The 21257-nt window shown below is 36.1% G+C and overlaps 1 protein-coding gene across 3 annotated transcripts in view; it reads right to left on the reverse strand.

Annotated features, from left to right (window-relative positions):
* The window catches only part of SCAPER (S-phase cyclin A associated protein in the ER), a 324408-nt gene that overhangs the window by 172606 nt on the left and 130545 nt on the right, over positions 1-21257 (reverse strand). For all 3 annotated transcript variants that reach the window (XM_084782519.1, XM_084782517.1, XM_084782518.1), the window contains exons 22-23: positions 18620-18685; positions 1049-1175 (exon numbers count right to left, since the gene is read on the reverse strand). In XM_084782519.1, the coding sequence (XP_084638645.1) occupies positions 1049-1175; positions 18620-18685 (193 nt within the window). The remainder of the gene's footprint in view (positions 1-1048; positions 1176-18619; positions 18686-21257) is intronic.

Raw genomic sequence — 21257 nt, forward strand, 5'->3', positions numbered from 1 at the left:
TTATAATGGCAACAATTTATCTCTTAAGTGGTAAAGTCATTGGCTTTCGAATGCCATTTTTATTACTATGTAATCCTATGCATATCAAATACTGCATGATATATTTTAAGTCCAGAAAATAAAAATAATGCTAATAATTACAGATATCCATTACTTTAAATGATAATGAGATTTCACCTAAATGTTAACAAATTAAGTTATGATACTGTCGTTTTGTTACTAGGAAATTATGTAATTGCAGTATGAAATTCTCAAAACATTTTTAAAATTATTTTAAAAGAAAATTTAAAGACATGAGAAAACATGAAATAAGCTTTATAGTGGAGTAAATGCACAATAGAAGACTAGGAGAAAATAAACTGATATGTTATTGATATTATTATTCAGAACTTTACATTTTCTCTATACACTTAACATTTTTCTTCTGTATAATAAATTCCATTAGAATTGTTATAGACTTGAAAGTGTTGCTGAGCCAATAAGTAACTTTTAAATTACTTTTTTAAATACTATTTTTTCCCAAAATGGATAGGATTGGCATTTCAAAGATATTTGGTTTTAATTTATAAACTATATAATTCAAGGGTTTATGTTTTCTGCCATAAAACTGCATGTCTGCATAGCTATCACTCCTGGTTAAACAATTTAATTTATTTATAAGGGGAAAATCATCATAGAAAACCATGGTCTAATTAGACCTAGAATAAAACAAGAACCTAGAATAAAACAAGAACAAAAAATTAAAATTATTTATTGGGCTGGAGAGATGGCTCGGTGGTTAAGAGTACTGGCTTGCTCTTCCAGAGGGTCTGAGTTCAATTCCTAGTAGCCACATGGTGGCTCACAACCATCTGTAATAGAATCTGATTCCTCTTGTGGTGTGCCTGAAGACAGAGCACTCACACACATAAAAACAAACAAATAAATATTAAAATGTTTTATTTATTGTTCACTGGCTTTTATTAATGCAGAAGAAAGACACAAATTCTGCCATATTTCCTGTCACAGTGAGAAGTCATCAGAAAGGCAACTAAGGTTTGTTACATACCTCTTTCTCCAATATCCTAGCAATCTCACCAAGGGTCCGATCCAAAGCTGAAGCCTTATTGTTTGCCCAGGAACCACTGTCTTGTGCTTGAAGTTGTTTTACAAGATCTTTGGCTAATCTTTGGAGCCTTTAATACAAAATGAAAAAACTGCATTAATCAAATATATATGAATATATGTATATTTTATTTTTAGATTATAGACTTTATTTTCTAGATCATAAGACTCCTCAGACAGGGAACTGAGGTTAACCTCTCACAGCAGTCTTCCCCTTCTTCCCTTTACTCCTTGGAGTCATTAAGCCAATGAGTTGCCAGATGGGCTTCCAGACAGTCCCCAAATCTATTTTCCTCTCTTGTCTGTCTTCAGACTTTTCAGATTCACAAGACAGAACTATAATCAAATTCTTAAGAGTTTCTTACACATTCCGCCTCTTGTTTCATTTGTTACTTCCATTAGATAAGCCCCAGCAATGGAAATAATATCAACTTAGCTCCTACCATGGGAGAGCCAATCTTGAGTACATTAATCTATTTAGTTGACTCAAAGAACACATCTCTGAGTCTTTTCCACTCAGGACTCTCTGAGACAGTCATGCAGTGCTGAGGATTCATACTCTCACTAGCTCTCACACCGCACAGTCCCCTAGTCGCTACACGCTTCACACACTCATGGGAGCCTTTTTTCCTCTTTTGCCTTTATACAAGTTTATCCTTCATACAGGGAAGAGAGCTACTAGAAGAAAACTAAGCCCCCCATTATCTGTGGTCACCCATCTCTCATTTTTTCTCTTATTACATCCCAGAGGATCCCCTCTTCATTATTAGAGTTAAATCCTCTATACAAACTGCAATGCATGAGGTCCTTCTGGATCTCAATTCTTTTCTTCCTTCCTTAGTGTCTTTGAAAATGTTCTTCATTTCTCCTGAAATGCTTCCTCTACTCTCAAATTACATAGGAAATGCCTACTTATCTATTTTTAGCACAGAAGTCACTTTCTATACTTTGGCTATATTTTTAATGCAGTCATCATCACAAACAAATTAAGTACTTAACTAGCTGCTCAATGTGTGCTTTTCCCATGAAGAGATTTCTACTAGGACATATGCGCTTTATTTGCATAATCTAACATGGTAATTTTAGGACCATATGGTTATTGAGCACATGGAGTATATTAAGCACTGAATGCTAAATTGTATTGGACTTTAATAATTGAGTGGTAATGTGTGACTAGAAGCTATTGAATTAGGCACTGCAATAGCAGATGTAATTTATACTATATTGTTCATCTATTGTGTGCTGATTGAGTTATCAGTGTAGCTGGCTCTAAAAGTAGAGTAGTCCCCCAATTTTAGAACCAAACAAGTTTAGGCCAAGTTTTCTCTAAACCCTGGTCTGGGTAAGGTTGGCCCCTTTCTCTGTAACAGAGAGGGAAAGATAACAAGAAGACTGCGTCCTCAACAACAGCTAGAAAGCGAGCCAGTTCCAACAGAGGTGACTATTATTTATCCCCAAATATAAAAATGCCTACAGTGGGAGCATGAAGTCAGATGGTCAGCCATAGGAAGCTCAGCCATGGACAAAAATTCAGTCAGGCACTCTAGATCAATGTCTTCAGTTTTCTGCTGGATGTTGTGAGCACCAGAATTAATTATGCTATCTATCTGCTGCTATTTGTCCCTTTACTTAAAAGCCTCAACTATGGGAAAGTGAATAGTGTTGACAAGAAATTTAATCTTTAATCATAACAATATTCATTAACCTAATAGGATTCAAAATAACTTCATGTACAGGATCTTCTTAGGTCATCTTAGTAGCACTGTCAGTTAGTTCTTCCTAAGTGAGGAAGCTAAGGTTCAGGGAAGCTGGGTGACTTTCTCGGGGCAATCAGCTGGGAAAATGTACTACTGGAACTCCGACATTTGATCTCAACTCTCATGCCACACTATCAACTCAAATAAGGAAGACTGGTTCATAAATGAACAATTTTGTAGAATACAATTTCACTTAAAGTTTATTCATGTAAAATTAAAAAAACTGTTACTCAAAAAGCAACAGTGGGCTATAGTTTAAGTTTCATTTATCTATATGTTTATTTCAGTAACTAAAAAAAAAAAAACCACAACATATAAATTCTAAAACCCAAGTACCTATGCTTGAAATTTGGAGCCAGCATATCATGTGTATTAGCTCTAAAGATCTTATTTAACTTTTCTACAATACGATCTCTAAAAGCTGGAATTCTCATATTCTCCCTCTCCCTCCCAATCTCTTCTTCTTTTACCCTTCTCCCTCCCTCTTCTTCTCCAGACCTCTTGAGATTGCCCTTAATACCATTCACTATAATAAGACAACGAATAACGCATTAACTAAGTCAACTATCATTACTATACCTTAACAAGAAGTCTAGACCTAACAAAAGGAAAAGAGAAATACAAAATATAAAACCATACCTGCATCATTTCCCTTCTAATCTAGTATAAAACAGACTCCCATCTGATACTAGGTATTGACTCTATCACGTAGAAGATCACTGGCAACACACTTCACTGTGTGGTGGATAAGTAGCTACTTTGGATTTTGGTTGAATGAAGTCTGCACAATATGTAACTGAATATCCAGTCATAATAACAGAAGCTAGCAGTATTCTTACAAAGAACGCTTACATTCCATTGGAAACCAGAAGTACTTAGGAAAGTACAGGGGCCATTTTAATTCACAGAATGAAAGAAGCTTCTATTTCACTGAGTTAAATCAATCTGAGGTTCATATGAACCTACCTTCAAGGAAAAATGCCAAATCAAGGGTGTACTTTAGTAACATGAGCTACACTTCAGTGTCATTCCCTGGCCCTACTCAAGCACCACAGACAATATAGCCCCTTTTAAGAAAAACAAAACATCAGATTTTGATGGTTATTATTAATAATTATAGAGCAGTACAAATTTCAAGCTGAAACCTGTATCTTTCCCAACGTCTAAGGAAAAGAGTGGCTTAGAGAATACAGCTTTCAACACAGAAATTGTTACTATGGTTCCTTTTGACACATAATTTTTTTTTAATAGCAAAAGGCAAAAGTGGAGAGAGTAATTCTTTGCCTAATACATGAGAAGTGTCTGTCAGGTAAACGGCTTTATGGAGAATGTTAAGAGGTGGACATTTTATTCTTAAAAATATGAATAAATTCCAACAACTCTAAACTCAAATTTGCCATTAACAGCTATAAGTACAAAACAGTTTTTAGGGAATGATATCATTTTATATTTACTTAAAATTACACATAATATATGTATATATTATACAATGTATGTATAACACACACACTTGGAGTCATAAGACTTGGGTAACAACACTTTGCCCCCAAATCAGGGACTATCTAACAAAAGCTCCAGTGGCAGGCATGGGAAACCTCCTTTTGAGTCGTTGGTCAGGGGAGTACAAGAGACTCTCTGAAGACAATGAGGCTGCTGCTGCTACCATTGGTGCTTTCCAGAAAAAAGAAGGTAAGATCCTATTACTAAAGACACCTACATTTTGGATATTGTGGATGGGCAGTCTTACTATGATCTTGGAGCCTCTTGCCTAAAGACTAGCTCTCATATTGTAAGGAGGCATGGAAACTGCCAAAGGAGAAAAGTATTCAGCATTCCAATCCCAATCAACACCTATGAACCAGCACAACAAGGATGGTAAGGTACTCTAATAGATGCAATAGTGGCACTTAAATCCTGGAGGTAAGTAATCCCCATTTAAGTAGATTTAAGATCTGCTCAATAGGAGAGAATTCACACCTGGAACCGTAAATTTAGCCAACTGCCCATGGCTGGTGATGCTGGAACCTGGAAGGTACCTTACTGTTGCTATTTTCCTAAACCAGTATAATCTCTAACTGTAGCTCTCATCCCTCAGTTTGTTGCTGGTATCTTGTTATGGAAAACCACAGCATTTTCTGTTTCTAAAGAACTTTGCAAACCACACACTTAGATGGGTATACTGGATGTACCTAATGGTGTCAACTGTTCTACTGCTAGCACTTCTTCAATGGGAGGAGCTAGAAAAATGTAGGCATACTATTTTACATATATTAATCTATAAGTATATTTATCTAGACATATTAGAAGATACACATTTTTCCAAACAAATTCACTACCAGAGAGTTTTACTATTCTCTCTGGCTTTATCAACTGTCCTCTTTAGTAGTTAGCAACCCATCTTTTGCCACCCTTGATATATTTATATATTTAGCCAATTATCCTCCAAATGTATTGTCCATGTTGCTGTATATATGTTACTGTTCATACTTGAGCTTTTACTGCCCATTTGGGGATCTTGAATGTTCCTCACATATCTGAGTTTTAACATCATTTGCCATTGCTTCACACCGCACCCCCACCCCTCAAGTGGCTCTGGCAAACTTTCCCAAGATGTCTTTCCAAAGAGAAACCTTACTCATTTTTACTGAATTCTCTTTAGCAGGCTACACTGTTTTATAATCTCCATACCAAAGTCTCCGCCCTAAACTACAAGTGCTGACACCCTATTTTGACCTGGTTGCCTCACTTAATGGTTTCAGTGGGGATTTTCTTTTGAAAAAAGAAAAATAAAACCAGAGAGGGGAAGTATTGTTTTTACTTATAAGCAGGAAAAATTCTTTACATGTAGTATTTAGCTACCAAATTCATACAGGAAAGGCAGAAGGATGTCTGACTCACTCCGGTTATTGGTTTTATTTTCTTCCAGAAATCATATATTAACTTTTTAAATGTTATAAATTCATGGATTTCACTTATTTGAGTTGTTTTAATCAATCAGTGCAGTTAATTATCCTTTGTGAAATGCTTACTACCCCATCTTTGTTTGACGAGGACTCTTTAAGCTGATGCCTAGGAGCTTGAAGCACAAGAGCAGTCTGCAACGGCCTCCTCGCCACCTGTGTGACAAGGTGTTCACATATGGCGGCTCCCAATTACAGATGCCTTTTTTATTTTCATGAGAAATAATATTTCAGGCCATAAATGAGTGAGTACAAGTGAACACAATTGCCCTTAAGTGTACACACACACACACACACACACACACACACACACACGTGTAAAGGTGCAAACACACACGCAAAAATATATAACATGCAAAGTTTTTAAAAAGATAAAACACCTTGTAAATTCATATGGTCTTGACCTTTTGCTTCCTTTTGTACTAATGGCAATCACAACAGAAACTCAGACATTGCCAGCAGGAGGAGACTAAGAAACTGCTCTACAATGGACAACTAGATCACAATTCCTCACAATAGTGTGTTTCCCCAGGACAACTAGCAGGAACAACAGCCATATACTTTCAAAACATCATCTATCTTCACATCAAAACTAAAGGAATAAAATTATTTTCCCAACCCAAGGATCAGGGATAATCCTGGAAGATGTGGTAGAAAGATTGTAAGAGCCAAAAGGAGTGACAACAGCAAACATGATTTCCAGATACAATAGGGCTGTTGCACATAAGACCTCACTCACAGCAGCTCACAGTTTGAGAAGGTTAGTACATTGACCATCATGGCAGGCAGGTAGGCAAACCTGGCATTGGAGCAGTAACTGGGAATTTACATGTGATCAACACATATGGGACAGGCAGAGAGCTAATCAAATGGTGTAGGCTTTTGAAATCTCAAACCCACACCCCAGGGACACACTTTCTCCAACAAGACCATGCCTCCTAATCCTTCTCAAGCAGTTCTACCACCTGAGGCCCAAGTTTCAAACATTTGAGCATACTGTGGCCATTCTCATTCAAACCACCACAGAGGGAGACCTTAAGTTCTACTCCCAATCGAAAAGCAATTGGTAACTGATGGCTGCTGGGAGAGGGAGTCAGTTTCCTTAAGAGATGTGGTCCCAGGCTCAAGTTAATCGCCCTACACCCATGTATATACTGGCAGTATTGAGTGGACTCAGTAGGTTAAAAACAATAGCACATAAAGTTGAGAGGAAAAAATGGTAGGAAGGGATGGGGACTTATTGGAAAGGAATGAATGGGTCGTGGATTTGATCAAAACACATAATATGAAGTTCTCAAACAATAAAAAGATGATCACCCATTCAATTAGACCCCCAATCAAATTAATACAGTTCAAAATAGGTAAAGGGATGAAGACAATTGTTGGTCATTGTTTATAAAGGAGGACTATTGGGAAGAACAAGAATTTGAGCCTGCATCATCTTCTTTACCTCACACATATACACTACAGCCTCGGAGGTGCAATATTATTAAAATTATCACAGGTACAAAAAATAATCTTTGGTAGATGTATTTACTCATTGTCCCAACATTTAAACACCAATGCTATAAAATTAGATGAACTATAGCCATTTTGAAGATGTTATCTTCCTTATGGGAATTAGTTAATTTTAATTCTAAAGAAACTCTAAATTTAATGTTCATTCTTAGTCCTTATTTAATGTTTTCTTTCTTTAATGTTATTTTGATTGTCTAAAATTAATTAGATTTCAGTTGTTACTCCAAATATTTAATTGTAAAAGACAATTTTTAAGTTTACAGAAATATTGAGCAAAAATTATTTAGTAGTTGTTAAGATCTAAGGAAAAATGTGTATGATTGCCTACAGGTCTTTAAAGAAAAACAATTATGCAAAAGCAAGAATTAAAAGAACTGTGTTCCTCTAATGTTGATATGAAGATTGAAAATATTTTGAAGTATGCTGCTGTCACTCCTGCTGGTCCTCCCATGAGGAATGGAGCGTTAGGAAGAGTGCAGAGGCTGTAAGACTAACGGGGAGAAATGAAAACAGCTTAAGCTACAGATCAGCTTCTAAAGCCTTGGGTTCCAATCCCATGCAGAAAACAAAGACTGGTAACAGTAAAAGGATTCTGAATGCAAAACCCAAAATTTAATTCAAAATTAAATTAGTATGAGATGTTTCTGTCAGTGCTTACCCATTTAGCAACATGTGACTTCACTGCGGCCTTGGTTCTGAACATACAATATGCAAACTTGCATTGCACAAGCTGTCACACCACATTAAATCAACAACAACAACAACAACAACAACAACAATTACATGAAAAACCATGGCACAGATTAAGGACTACTGCACATTGTGAAGTGCAATGTTTTTATTAACATAAAGTTTTCTGCTCTCATACAAATATAATGCTTTAATTATGGAAAATACACAATTTTACAGTGTCATTCCTAAGCACTGGAGTATCAAATTAAAATGTATTTGCAATTTATTGTGCTAGAATGCTTGGATTTCAATGCTGCTGTTTGACATGTTAACTTGAATATCACAAAAAAATAACTGTAAAGTGAGTTTTGTCTTTCAATTAGGACAACATTTCCAACATTCTGTGAAAAGACCCAACATATACTCTTGCTATTTTATGTTACTTATTTATTCAAAGTGATATTCTTAACATTAAAAATTACAATGTCCAGTTTCAAGATATAGTTGCCATTGCCTAAAATGAGCAAGATTATGAGGAATAATTTTAGGAGTTTCACTTCATACATGTTTATGTAAAGGGACCAAATGTATAGACATCAAAGTCAAATGCTAATTAAGTTGGAAACATGGAGTTTGAGAGAACATGGATTAAAGAAATAAATGTAAAATCCACCACTGTTTATATAATGTAAAGCCATGAAACTAAAAGATGCTACCAAGGAAGATACTCTCTAACTGATCTCTCAGACATCAAGAAAATGAGCTGAAACCAAACAAAAGATATGAAAACAGAGCACAGTCATCTAGGGAGAGAATTCTCAGAGTTTTCTAATAGAACTACATTGAAGACTACCAAAGAATCACATTTTGACAGCCACCACTTGGACAACCTCTTCCCACAGTGACTCGGGACATGGCCAAGTGACTTGCTTTGCAATTTTATATTCTTCACATAAGCAAATGTGAATGTATGCAAAAGATCTGGAGGTCCACTCAACAATGAAAGTCAGTTGTATGTAAGTCGGGCCCCTGAGTGTTAGGCTTGAGGTTGAGATTAGCAATAGATAATCAGAAACTGAGTAGAGTATAGAATTGAAGAGTGGAAGATCAACTGTGTCCTGTTGTCCACCAGCCATCAGTACTCATGAGTCTATGCTCGGCTTAGGTTTTTAAACTTCAACATGGCAAGGGAACATGTGACACTAGTCATTCAGTGTCATGATGACCACAAGTGCCATTCTGAGACTAAGAAGCTCTAGTCTAAGCATCTGGCATCTAGACTAAGAAGCTAAACCCAGGAATGGGAAGAAAATGAGTCACTCAAGGAATTCCAGTAGAACTGTGATCAAAATAGAAAAAATAATCTTTAAAATCATCCTTTAGCATGAGTCATAATGTGAATGACACGTTCAGAAGATTCTAGAACAAAATTTAAAACTGAAATAATTACTCTTTTATTGAATTATCTGTAACTAGATAGAATTTTATGTTGTAAATTGAAAATAGAGATATAACTTGAAAATAAAGCCTGCTTTTTAACTAATAAGGAAATACACAATTTGATGAATCTGAATACAAAGTTTAAGAGTATCTGAGGAATGCGAATCTCCCTGACAATATCCCACTGGGGAAGGAAAGCACTTATTTCCTGGCAGAAGCCTAGTGAAAAGCATGTGCAAAGTCCTAAAACCACAACAAACATACATTTGTCCCACAAACTTCCCTGGTAGCTAGGACAGGGAGTATAATTTGCACTTCAATGAAAAATGAAGATTTAGGGCACCATTTTCAAAATGCCAAATAATTTCAACATATCACAAGTGGGAAAATAAAGCAACTAGAGAAGCTGGCCAAATGAAACTGCACACTAGGAAGCTAGCTTCTTTTCCTGTCCAGAAAAATTACTCATATACACAATGGCACATACACAAATTGTCTTAGTTAGGGTTTCTATTGTTGCAAGGAAACACCATGACCAAAAAGCAAGTTAGGGAGGAAAGTGTTTATTTGGCTTATGCATCCACATTGTGTTCCATCAGTGAAGGAAGCTAGGCCAGGAACTCCAAAGGGCAGAACCCTGGAGGAGGCAGGAGCTGACACAGAGGCCATGGAGGGGTGCTGCTTACTGGCTTGCTCCCCTGGTGTGCTCAGCAAGCTTTCTTATAGAACCCAGGACTGGCCTGGGCTCTCTTCCATCAATCACCAATTAAGAAACTGTCTTACAAATGTTATGGAGGCATTTTCTCCATTGAGCTTCCCTCCCTTCAGATAACTAGTACATGTCAGGTGAGACTAGCCAGCAGCCAAATATACACTGTAGGACTGCTGCAACAGCAAGAACAATACTGTGGGAGGGGGACAACAATATAATATTGGGCAATTTAACAGAGAAATAGTATGAATCCTTGCTTAGGTAAAGATGTACATAAAATATGGAGAGAAAAACAAGTTGTAAACTAAATTGTTTACAACTCTTTCTTGCAAATAAATGAGTTTAAAGCAAGAGAGATAAAATAGAGATATAGATTAAGAACTAAACATAATTGTGGATGTTTGTGTTTATGTATACATATGCACACACACATGTAGACATATAAGTCTTAGAAAAAAAGACAAGATATGAAATAAGGCATCTTAAAGGAATAAAAGTATATTTCAAACATAAAGACCATTCAACTATGAGTTTGCTTAAAGCATGGCTGGCAAATTAAGTGTCCCTATCTATCTGTTATTGTCTATTTTAAAATAAAATTTCATTTGTATTATGTGAAAATCAGGCTTTATTAGAGCAAAGCTACAGCACATATTATATGTCACTTCTTAAGGTTCATAAAAATCTAAAATATTTTACAATCTGTACCCTTGTCTGAATATAGTACGTACTACTGGACTCAGATGGTAATAAAATGCAGATAAAATTTTAAAAATCCAAATTTTCAACTTAGATCAATGAATGATATAAATAACTATCACAGGTTTAAGTGTTTGACCATTTGGGTCCTAGCTTGTGGTGCTGCTTTGAGAAGTTTTGTGTGTGTGTGTGTGTGTGTGTGTGTGTGTGTGTGTGTGTGTGTTAGTTAATTATTATAATTAACTAAAACTATTAGGAAAAACTTTATACTTACTAAATAGTTTTAAATTACTTATAAATAATTTGAATTAAAACAAAAATAAAATTAATTACATAGAAATTAATAAAAACAAATAACTCAAATATTTATAAGTACATGAAAAAATAGGTTTTTTTTGGTTGGTTTGTTGGTTTTGAGACAGGGCCTCACTGTATCCATGGCTAGTCTAGAACTCACTATGTAGATCAGGATGGTCGTGTATTAGTGGGATCTGCCGACCTCTGCCTCCAGAGTGTTAGGATTGAAGGTGTGTGCCACCACACCTGGCTTCTAACACATGTAAAAGCAATCATTAGGAAAGGACCACCACCACCACCACCCAATCTCTGATTGGGTGATCTTGCTCTCTGATTGTAATACACGCCTGTATCTAGTAGGTACTGTGTATCTCTGAGGAGCTGGGTTCTGCTTGCCTGATATGGGTCAGGGAGGGGCACAGGAAGGGATGGAAGTTAATTAAATGTTTATTGATTTACCAAGATGTCAATCTCATGCCACCACAGCTGTGAGCAGCTCCTACTGGAATCATTATGGTGGACGGGAGCCTCCAGCTGTAAACCAAAGTGAAGCTCTCTCCCCAGTTTCTCCTTGTTAGGGATTCTGCTACAGTGTCTAGAGAAGTAACTAATAGAGGGGGATAATGAATATAAAATTATAATAAATACAACTTTCTGTGCTGTGTTTGGTTAATTAAATAAAAACAACCCACAAATATACAGAGATCTGCAATTCATTAATAATAAGGCAATTGAGGCCAACTGGCAAAATACTTGAACAGACACTTGTCATAAGAATATGTATGAATGACCTTTAAATATAAGAAAAGATAAACGGTTCCATTAGTCATCAGGGAAATTCTAGCTAAAATAATGAAATAATATTATATTACCCATTTTAATGTCCAAAATTAAAATGATATAAATGTTATCATGACTATCAAATAAAGCGACAGCTCCTATCTTGCTGGGGGAATATAAACGGTAACCGTCTTGAGGAAAGGGTCTGACGCACTCTCGCATACATACAAACAGACAGGCCAAGAGCAACAAAAACTAAACTCCAAAACCTATTTCCCAACCTGCGAGACAGCCCAAGTGTTCTTCATCAGCAGAAGAATAGATGAACAGTCTGACTCTGACAGCTCCGTGTCAGCTAAACAGGAATGGACTACTGAACACAGCACAGGAAAATCTAAAACACGAGGCTGAATGAAAGAAGGCTGACTCTAGCTACAGAAGAGGAGGAGAGACACTGTTTCTCGATGCCAGAGAGAAGACTGACTGAAAAGACAGTCTTGAAGAGCTTGAAGAACAACCTGCTCTGAACTCTTGACAGTATTTGTGTTATACCCGTATATGCATTTATCAAAATGTGTAACTTCTATACTTTTTGTTTGTTTTGTTTTGTTTTGTTTTTTGAGACAGGATTTCTCTGTGTAACAGAGCCCTTGGTTGTCCTGGACTCACTTTGTAGACCAGGCTGGCCTAAAACTCATAGAGATACGCTTGTCTCTGCCTCCAAAAACTGCAGGAAATACACAAATGATAGACTCTACTTATAGTATGTATCCTGAGGAATTGAAAGAGAAAAATATGGATGATATGGTCACATTACTCCTCTGCCTCAAAATCTGATGGATTGATAATGGGTAAAAGAATGCAAAGACAGAGATATTTGATAAACTAAAAGAAGAAAATAGTTGAAGAATGCATACTTTTATACAATATTCCAAGCTGCTCAGAAAATTTGAAATTTTTTACAATGGAAATATTGGAGAACATACAGAGATATATGTACCCTTATGACTATATTACATATGACTTTGTAATCAGTGAACAGTAGTATACTTTCTAAGCAAGGGCTGTTATAATGCTGGTTGAATTATACAAAGATGAAAACTCTAAATTCTAAAGTTAGAAATCAATGAATAATATATAATTTATAATTAACTAAAACTATTAGGAAAAAACTTTAACTTAAGTATTATTAAATTATTTATAAGTAACTTGAATTGAAATGAAAAATAAAATTAATTACACAGAAATAAAAACAATTTAAAAATTATAAGTACATGAAAAAATAGTTTTAGAGTTTCTGTTTGAGACATGGCCTCACTGTATCCATGGCTGGTCAGAACTCACTATGTAGATCAGGATGGTCTTGTATTAATGAGATCTGCCCACCTCTGCCTCCAGAGTGCTGGGATGAAAGGTATGTGCCATCATACCTTGATTCTAACATATGTAAAAACAACTTTTAGAAAGGACCACCACCACCACATATATAAATCTCTGAACTTAGTGTTATGATGTATGCCTGTATCTCAGCATACAGAGGCAAGAGGATCATAGCAAGTTTATTGCAGAGTGGTCCAGATGGAGTGCTTCAGGCCAGGCCAGGCTACACAGTATCTAAAATAAAATAAAATAATAATAAAAAAACAAACAAATAAGAACCTACCAATCTGCATAAAACTTCCTTTATTAGCAAAAAATGAATGGTTAATTGAGAATTAAATAAAATGATACATATATAAAAATTCATACAATGGACTACAAATTAACTTAAAAAAGAAAACAGTAGAAAATATTCTGGAAAAAGGGAATAATGGTATCTACTTCAATTTTTACTATTTCTGAGAATATTTATACCCAAGTTTTTTTGTTTCTAATATTTCTGTTTTGATTGTTGTGATATCAGGGTAACTGTTGCTTCATAAAATGAATTAGGTAGTCACAACTTCCCAAATGGATTAGGATCATTTCCTCTTTAACTGTGACTAGTGAGCAGATCTTGGCCACACAGTATATTCTGTTCTGGAGAGTTATTAGTTCTTGATGACATTTCTTTTATAGACACAGCCCCAGTCCATTATGCATTTTTTTGTATAAAATTGGCAGAATATGTTTTTCAAGAAATAACTTCTTTCATCTAAGTCATCAAACTAGTGTATAATAGAGTTATTCCTTTTATTGACATATTATCCTTTTAGTGAACTTGGGCTCTACAGTGCTGTCTTATTTTCTATTTGACGTTAGTTATGCTGTATCTTTATTTCATTTTCTTTTTTAGCCTGGCTACAGGTTTGTCAATTTTATTTTTATATATTATTGTATACCAAGTATACCAAGGGGTCTCATTGTGCTATTTCCATGAATAGGCATGATAAACTTTGATGGGATTCACTCCCTGTGCTAACCTTCTTGTCACCCTGTCTCTTTATCGCTCTCTCCCCAGTCCCCACTGTACCTTTTACTTTTCTTCTCCTTTCTTTTCTTTTCTTTTCTTTTCCATACTGGATTCCACACAAGAAACATTAGTATCTGTGGTGGTGGCTCATTTTACTTAAACAAAAAGCTTCAGTTTGATTAATTTTACCACAGCACCATTATTTTATCCCTCATGGTTGAGTAAAACTGCACTTTGTTTACATCATATTTGATGAGAAAGAAGCTAAGCTGAACCACAGCATGGCTATGATAACCTGTGCCATGAGGGCTGGGTGAGGAGCGACCCTCTACAGTCAGCTCACTGTGCCATGAGGGCTGGGTGTGGAGCGACCCTCTACAGTCAGCTCACTGTGCCATGAGGGCTGCGTGAGGAGCGACCCTCTACAGTCAGCTCACTGTGCCATGAGGGCTGGGTGTGGAGCGACCCTCTACAGTCAGCTGACTGTGCCATGAGGGCTGCGTGAGGAGCGACCCTCTACAGTCAGCTCACTGTGGCTGTTTAATCTACAGAGGCAGAACTGGTAAAAACGAGTCATGTCAGACGTCTGTCTTCAGTTCTTTGAAAAGATTTTCATATTGGCTGGACTAATCTCTTTCCTATAGGCAATGAAAGTGTCCTGTATATTTATTGGTCAGGTGTACTTTTCCACATTGAAAAGCATCTGCTTAGTTCTACTGTCTGCTTTTGTTGACTGGATTATCTGGTCTTCTAGAAATGAATTCTATCAGATTAATAGCTGTTAAAGAATTTCTTGTACTTGGTAGGCTATCTTTATTGTTTCTGTTGCTATGCTAAACTTTTTTCTTTTAAATTTCATGCAATCTCCTTTGTCAATTCTTTTCCTCCTCTTCTTCTTCTTCTCCAAGAACGGGTTTCTCTGTGTCGCCCTGGCTGTCCTGGACTCCACCTGGAACTAGTCACCATCCTCCAGCCCCTACTTCCCAGGTGCTACAGCTACCACAGCTGAGAACTGGACGCCTGGGCCTGCCTCTGCCTCCCGAGGGCCTGGATTAAAGGTGTGCGCCACCATGCCAGCCTCATCGTCAGTGCTTGATCTTATTACCTAAGACAGGAACCTCAATTTAGATAGTCACTGCCTATACCTATTACCTGGAGATGTTCTCCAGTGTTTTCTTCTTGTAGTTTCACATTTCTATCATACTAAAGTAGGTTATGTTTTTAGTCCTTGCTACACACGCTGAATTGATTTCTGAATTGAGTGAGCAACAGGAATTTAGGTCCAATTTTTTACACTTCAAAAGCCTGTTTTCCTACCACCACGAACTAAATTGTCTTTCTTGCTTATGTCCTTTTGTTTACTTCAGTGAAGAATAAATAGCATTTTAAGCTTACTTTTGGATCAACTACACTATTCAACAGTCTACATGCCTGTTTTTATCCAAGTACCATGCCGATTTTGTTAATGTAGCTCTAGAGTACAGTTTGAAGTCAAGTATTGTGATAATTCAATAGTGTTTATAGTTTAGATTTATTTGGCTATTCAAGGTTTCCACATGAAATTTAGGATACACGCTCTATTTCTGTGGTATTTTGATTAAGATTGCATTAAATCTGTATACAGATTTAGTGACATGACTATTTTAACAACAGTCTGTCAAACCATGAACACAAGAGGCCTCTGCATCTTCCAGTGTCTTCTATTTCTTTTTTCAGTGCCTTATAGCTTCCTCTGTGGATTTCTTTAGTATCTGGCTAAGTTTATACCTAGGTGTTTATTTTTTATAGTTATTTTAGGGGTTAGCTGTTGGTATATAGAAAAGCTTCCAATTAGATTTTGTATCCTGTTACTTTCTTGAAAGTGCTTAGCACACCCAAGAATCTTCTGGTAGAGTTTTTATGGGCTTCCAATTATTGCATTACATCATTTGCAAACAGGGAGATTTGATTTCTTTTCCTATTTATATCCCTCTTATTTATTTTTTCTTCTCTTATTTCTATGGCTATGATTTCTTCCTTCTCTTCTTCCTCCTTCCCCATTATCTCTTCAAAAAGAAATGTGATTGTGCATGCTAACTTTAGAGAAAAAGCCTTTTGGTTTTTCTCCCATCCAGTACAACAGGTCTGCCATACAGAACCTTGTTGTATTGAAGTATTATCCTTATTATTTATTTCTTAAGATCTTTATCAAGACAAAAAGTTGGATTTTTTAAATGATTTATTATTATGGAAACAGTGCTCTGCCTGCATGCACACCTGCAGGTCAGTGAGGACATCAGATTACATTATAGATGGTTGTGAGCCACCATGTGGTAAAAAGTTGGATTTTGTCAAAGGCTTTTTCTCCATCTTTTAACATGATTACTGACTATTATCCATTATTATGTTTATATATTATACTCTATTTATCATGCCATATATGTTGAGCCATCCTTAATCACAGCAATAAATTCAACTTGACCATAATTTATGATCCTTTTAAAATGTGTTAATAAATTTGGTTTACAAGTACTTTTTTAGAGGATTTTTGCATCTATATTCATTAATTAAACTTATTGATATTTTTATTTTCATGTCGTTATCCAAGGCAATACTGGCTTCATAGAGTGAGTCTGGAATAGCTCCTTTTCTATTTTGTGGAATAGTCTGAAAAGATGCTTGCTCATCTTTAAAGATGCTGTAGTACTCAGCAGCCAACCCAAATAGACCTCAACTTTTCTTTGTTTGGAAAATTACAGTATTATAGTTTCAACAACTTTGCTATACAGACTTTAGGACATCTGTGTTTTTAAACAGAAAATCTGCTTGGTAATGAGGTGAGTATTGTGTTCTTGGTATCACTCCCTCTTCTCATTACTCTGCCAATGCCAGGCCACTTTTGATACATACATCCTGAAGATCTCTTTTCTTGTTCTGTTCACTAAATTTTCTGTTTTCAAATAAGTTCGAAGATAAATTACAATGCACATTTGAGGTTCTAGGTTGTTACTTTTGTCTCAGTCTCTACTTTCTACAGCAAGGTTGGATGCATGCACTGAAACAATCATTTTCTCCTTGGTTTCTGTTCCTGAAATTTTTGGTTTTTAAAATATGCTTGTGACTGTTTGCTATTGAAATGCCGGGTGTGGTGGCGCATGCCTGTAATCCCAGCACTCAGGAGGCAGAGGCAGGTGGATCGTTGTGAGTTCAAGGCCAGCCTAGTCTACAGAGTGAGTCCAGGACAGCCAAGCTACACAGAGAAACCCTGTCTCAAAAACCAAGAAGAAGAAGAAGGAGGAGGAGGGGGAGGAAGAGGAGGAAGAGGAGGAGGAGGAAGAAGAGGAGGAAGAGAAGAAGGAGGAGGAAGAGGAGGAGGAGAAGGAGGAGGAGAAGGAGAAGAAATGCCATTCCCTTTCCACTATTACCCACACTACAAATAGCTTTCCAGCTCTTTTCACCCTACTCCACAGAGATGCTAACATCAGTGACTGGCACTCTATCCACCATCTTCCTCCATTTAAATCAGTTATTACATTTCTGGCTTCCAGGATGTATTATTTTCCCTATCAGTCTCCAGGTATCAGGACATCAAAAGACAACAATGGGTATAACAGGGGCCCTTGGGTCTACTAAACAAATGAGATGGAGCCTGGAGACAGATCACAATTTCATCTTTCCAAAGCACTAGCATATGAATTCTCTCCTTTCCTCCATGAATAAACTATTTCAGTTTCTGCTGAAAATTAGACTTCTCCAAATTTCAAAAAAGTATTTTCTTGTGTTTAAGCTTACTCTTCTTTTATGGTGTCTGAAGGTGAGAGTGTAGCTAACTCATTTCAGACTTTCTTTTCTTGAATGTACATCTCATGCTATTAATTTCCTTTTGGACCTTTTCACTGCATCCCACAGATTCTGATTGTACTATTTAAATTTCTGTTCATTTCAAAAGATGTAAAAATTTCTTATCAGACTTCATAGCTGAGCCATGTGTTATTTAATCTCCTTGTTTTATCTGCAAGTGTTTGTGAATTTCCCAATTACCTTAGTGTTACTGTTTCTGGGGTTATTTTCAGTATAACCAGAGAGCAGATATTGCATCATTTCTGCTCTTTCTAACTTGTGTTTTATCTCAAATTCTAATAAAATTGTCCTCAGGCTTCTGATTGAGGCCATTCCTAAATTATTTTTATTAATAAGACCCAAAAGCGAATCTCAATTTCCCTAGTAGCAGTATGACAATTCAGACATAGTTCTTTTAAAGACAGAAACCAGGAAGAAACATAACTAAAATATGGAATAAAATACTCACTTTGCTTTATAAGGTGAATCAGAGCCAGAATTTTTGGTTTCCACTAAACTCTCATATTCTTTAGCCCTAAAGAGAAAAAAATATTTTATTAGTTATTTTAAAGCCAATTATACAATGATACAAAACTTTAGGTGAGTTTTTCTTTTCCTAGTACAGTGTCATACTGTTAATGTGACAAACGGTTTCAATTCTAAAATCACTTCCTTGAATTACATAAATGCTATCCTGACAGGCTGAAAACACACACTCCCTCATAAGATATAGATCTCACTCAATAAGGACACTTCTGAGTTTATAGGCTTGATTGTAAAGAATTGTGGTGACTGAGTTGGCCAACTTTCTATGTCCCACAAGAAATACATAGTCTAAAGTTAAGTACAGACAAATACTTTTCACTTAAGTTCAGAGATAAGAGACTGTGGAAATAAGCTGATGTGACCCTCAAAGCATTGTTGTGTTGTTTGTACTGACGACACACTATCTATGCGCCACTGGTCTAGAGCAGGAGGTGATAGCCATCATGAAGAAAGGTCATACTAGCGGGCGAGAGCAATGGCTTGTTGGTAAAGTGTGAGTCACAAAAGGTTAAGGACCTCAGTTTCACCGCCTACATCCCAGGAAAAGCCAGGTACGATAACGTCAATCTGTAACCTCAGTGCTCCTTAAGCAAGATAGAAGAAGTCCAAGACACTAGTGGACCAGCTATCTAGATGCAAGGTGGTGAACAAGAGACCCTGTCTCTAGCAAGGTGGAAGGTAAGGACTCATACATGAGGCTGTCCTCTGACTTCCAGAGACCCACACTCACAAACACAAACTCTCTCTTCCTCTAAGATTAAAGAAATGGTATCTCTTTATCTTTATGTTGTAACATTTTTGCCATGAAATCTGTCACTTTAACAATATTACTTTCTTTGTTGTAAGGTTTGTTCAAAATATATATCCGCCCATTTATATTACACATACTTACATGTTTGTATCTGAAGTGACTCTCTAAAAGATATGATGCTGTTTTTAATATCCTTTCTGAAGACATGTGCATTTTGCTAAAAAGCTTAATGTACTTATACTTCATTTGATTCCAGGGTGGAAAGGTTCGTTTCCACCATTTGCCATTGTTTTCTGTATGTCACATCACCTTTGCCTATTAATGGCTCCATTACAGCGTTTTTATATGTTAAATCTATATTCTCTGTCCCCTTACCTCTCATGAGTATGGCTGTATGGTGTGGTGTATGAATGTAAATGTTTAAATGTGTGTGGGAACACATATGTGTGCCATTATAGACATAAACCTAGGAAACTGTCACAAAATAATTTTTCCCTTTACACTGTTCTCGTCAGAAATGCTATCACACTAATGAGAAACTGACAAAGTCACAAAGGCATTGTTTCTAAATTATTTTCTAAACACACTCTGTCCAAATATTTTGTTTGCATTTGGTATAATGCATGGAAACCACTGATATGGTGAACCATCTGTACAAATGACACACAGTATGCTCATTAACAAGAGTTTTATACCATTGTTTTATACAATTGTCTTCAAAGCCGAACAGGAAAAGCAGAAGGTAAAATCCAAGATATATGAACATTGAATTTTATAATTATTAAATAGTTGCCTTTACATTGTTGGGTTGTATGTTTGCTTTTGTTTTTAAAAATATTCAAGCTACTGTATAGTTCATTTTGTATTTTAATTTAAATTTCATATAATATATTTTGGTCATATTTTTCTCTCCTCCCAAATCCTCCAAGAGCCTCTCTTCCTACCTATCAGACTTCAACTCAAATGCCTATTAAGGGATGACTGAACAAAGGTTTTAATATTATCTATATGATCCATATGTTTAACAGTAAAAGGGAAACAGACTGTATTGACCCAGAATACAGATATATATTGGAAAAAAGTACTCAGTAAAAGGCAACAGCAAGAGAGTATGATTTTTAATATAAGAATGCATGGAACAAGAAAAGTCAGTCTGTAATTACAGAAAGCATGTGAGGGATTGTCAAGGGCCCAGGAAGTAGGTAAATGGTTGGATGGATATAAAAAAGAATCGGGCATGGTAGAAAACACTTATTATCCCAGAACGCAGGAAAGCAGATGCAGAAAAACTGCCACTCAGGGTCAGCCAGAGCCATACAGTGAGATACTGTATAATAATAATAATAATAATAATAATAATAATAATAATAATAATAATAATAATAATAATAATAATAATAATAAATATATCATAATAAAAATAGTAAAGGTAATTATTTTTATTATAATAAAACAGTGTGGTACTGACTTGTCATGCATAAGACTTTGGGTTCAGTGTCCACTGAGAAAGGGATGGGGAAGGAAAAACAGAGGAAAGAGAAAAGCATAAGGAAAAAGAATGGAAATAGGAGGGGAGAGGAGGGGAAAAAAGAGGGGAAAATGGGAAAAAGGAAAAAGGAGAAAAGGTGGAAAAGAGTAAAGAAGAAAGAGCATAAAAAGAATGGGAGCAAAGAGAATGGGTGGGGATAAGAAACTGCAGGATGATACAGGTGACCTACATTTTAAGAAAGATTTCCTTTTTATTGTATACATGAATATCTGCTCAAGGACAACAGAAGAGGGCATGGAGAACTGCCGCTGGACTCTGACA

The sequence above is a fragment of the Acomys minous genome (assembly GCF_964271855.1).
Source record: "Acomys minous genome assembly, chromosome: 5".
In the NCBI taxonomy this organism is placed as follows: domain Eukaryota; kingdom Metazoa; phylum Chordata; class Mammalia; order Rodentia; family Muridae; genus Acomys; species Acomys minous.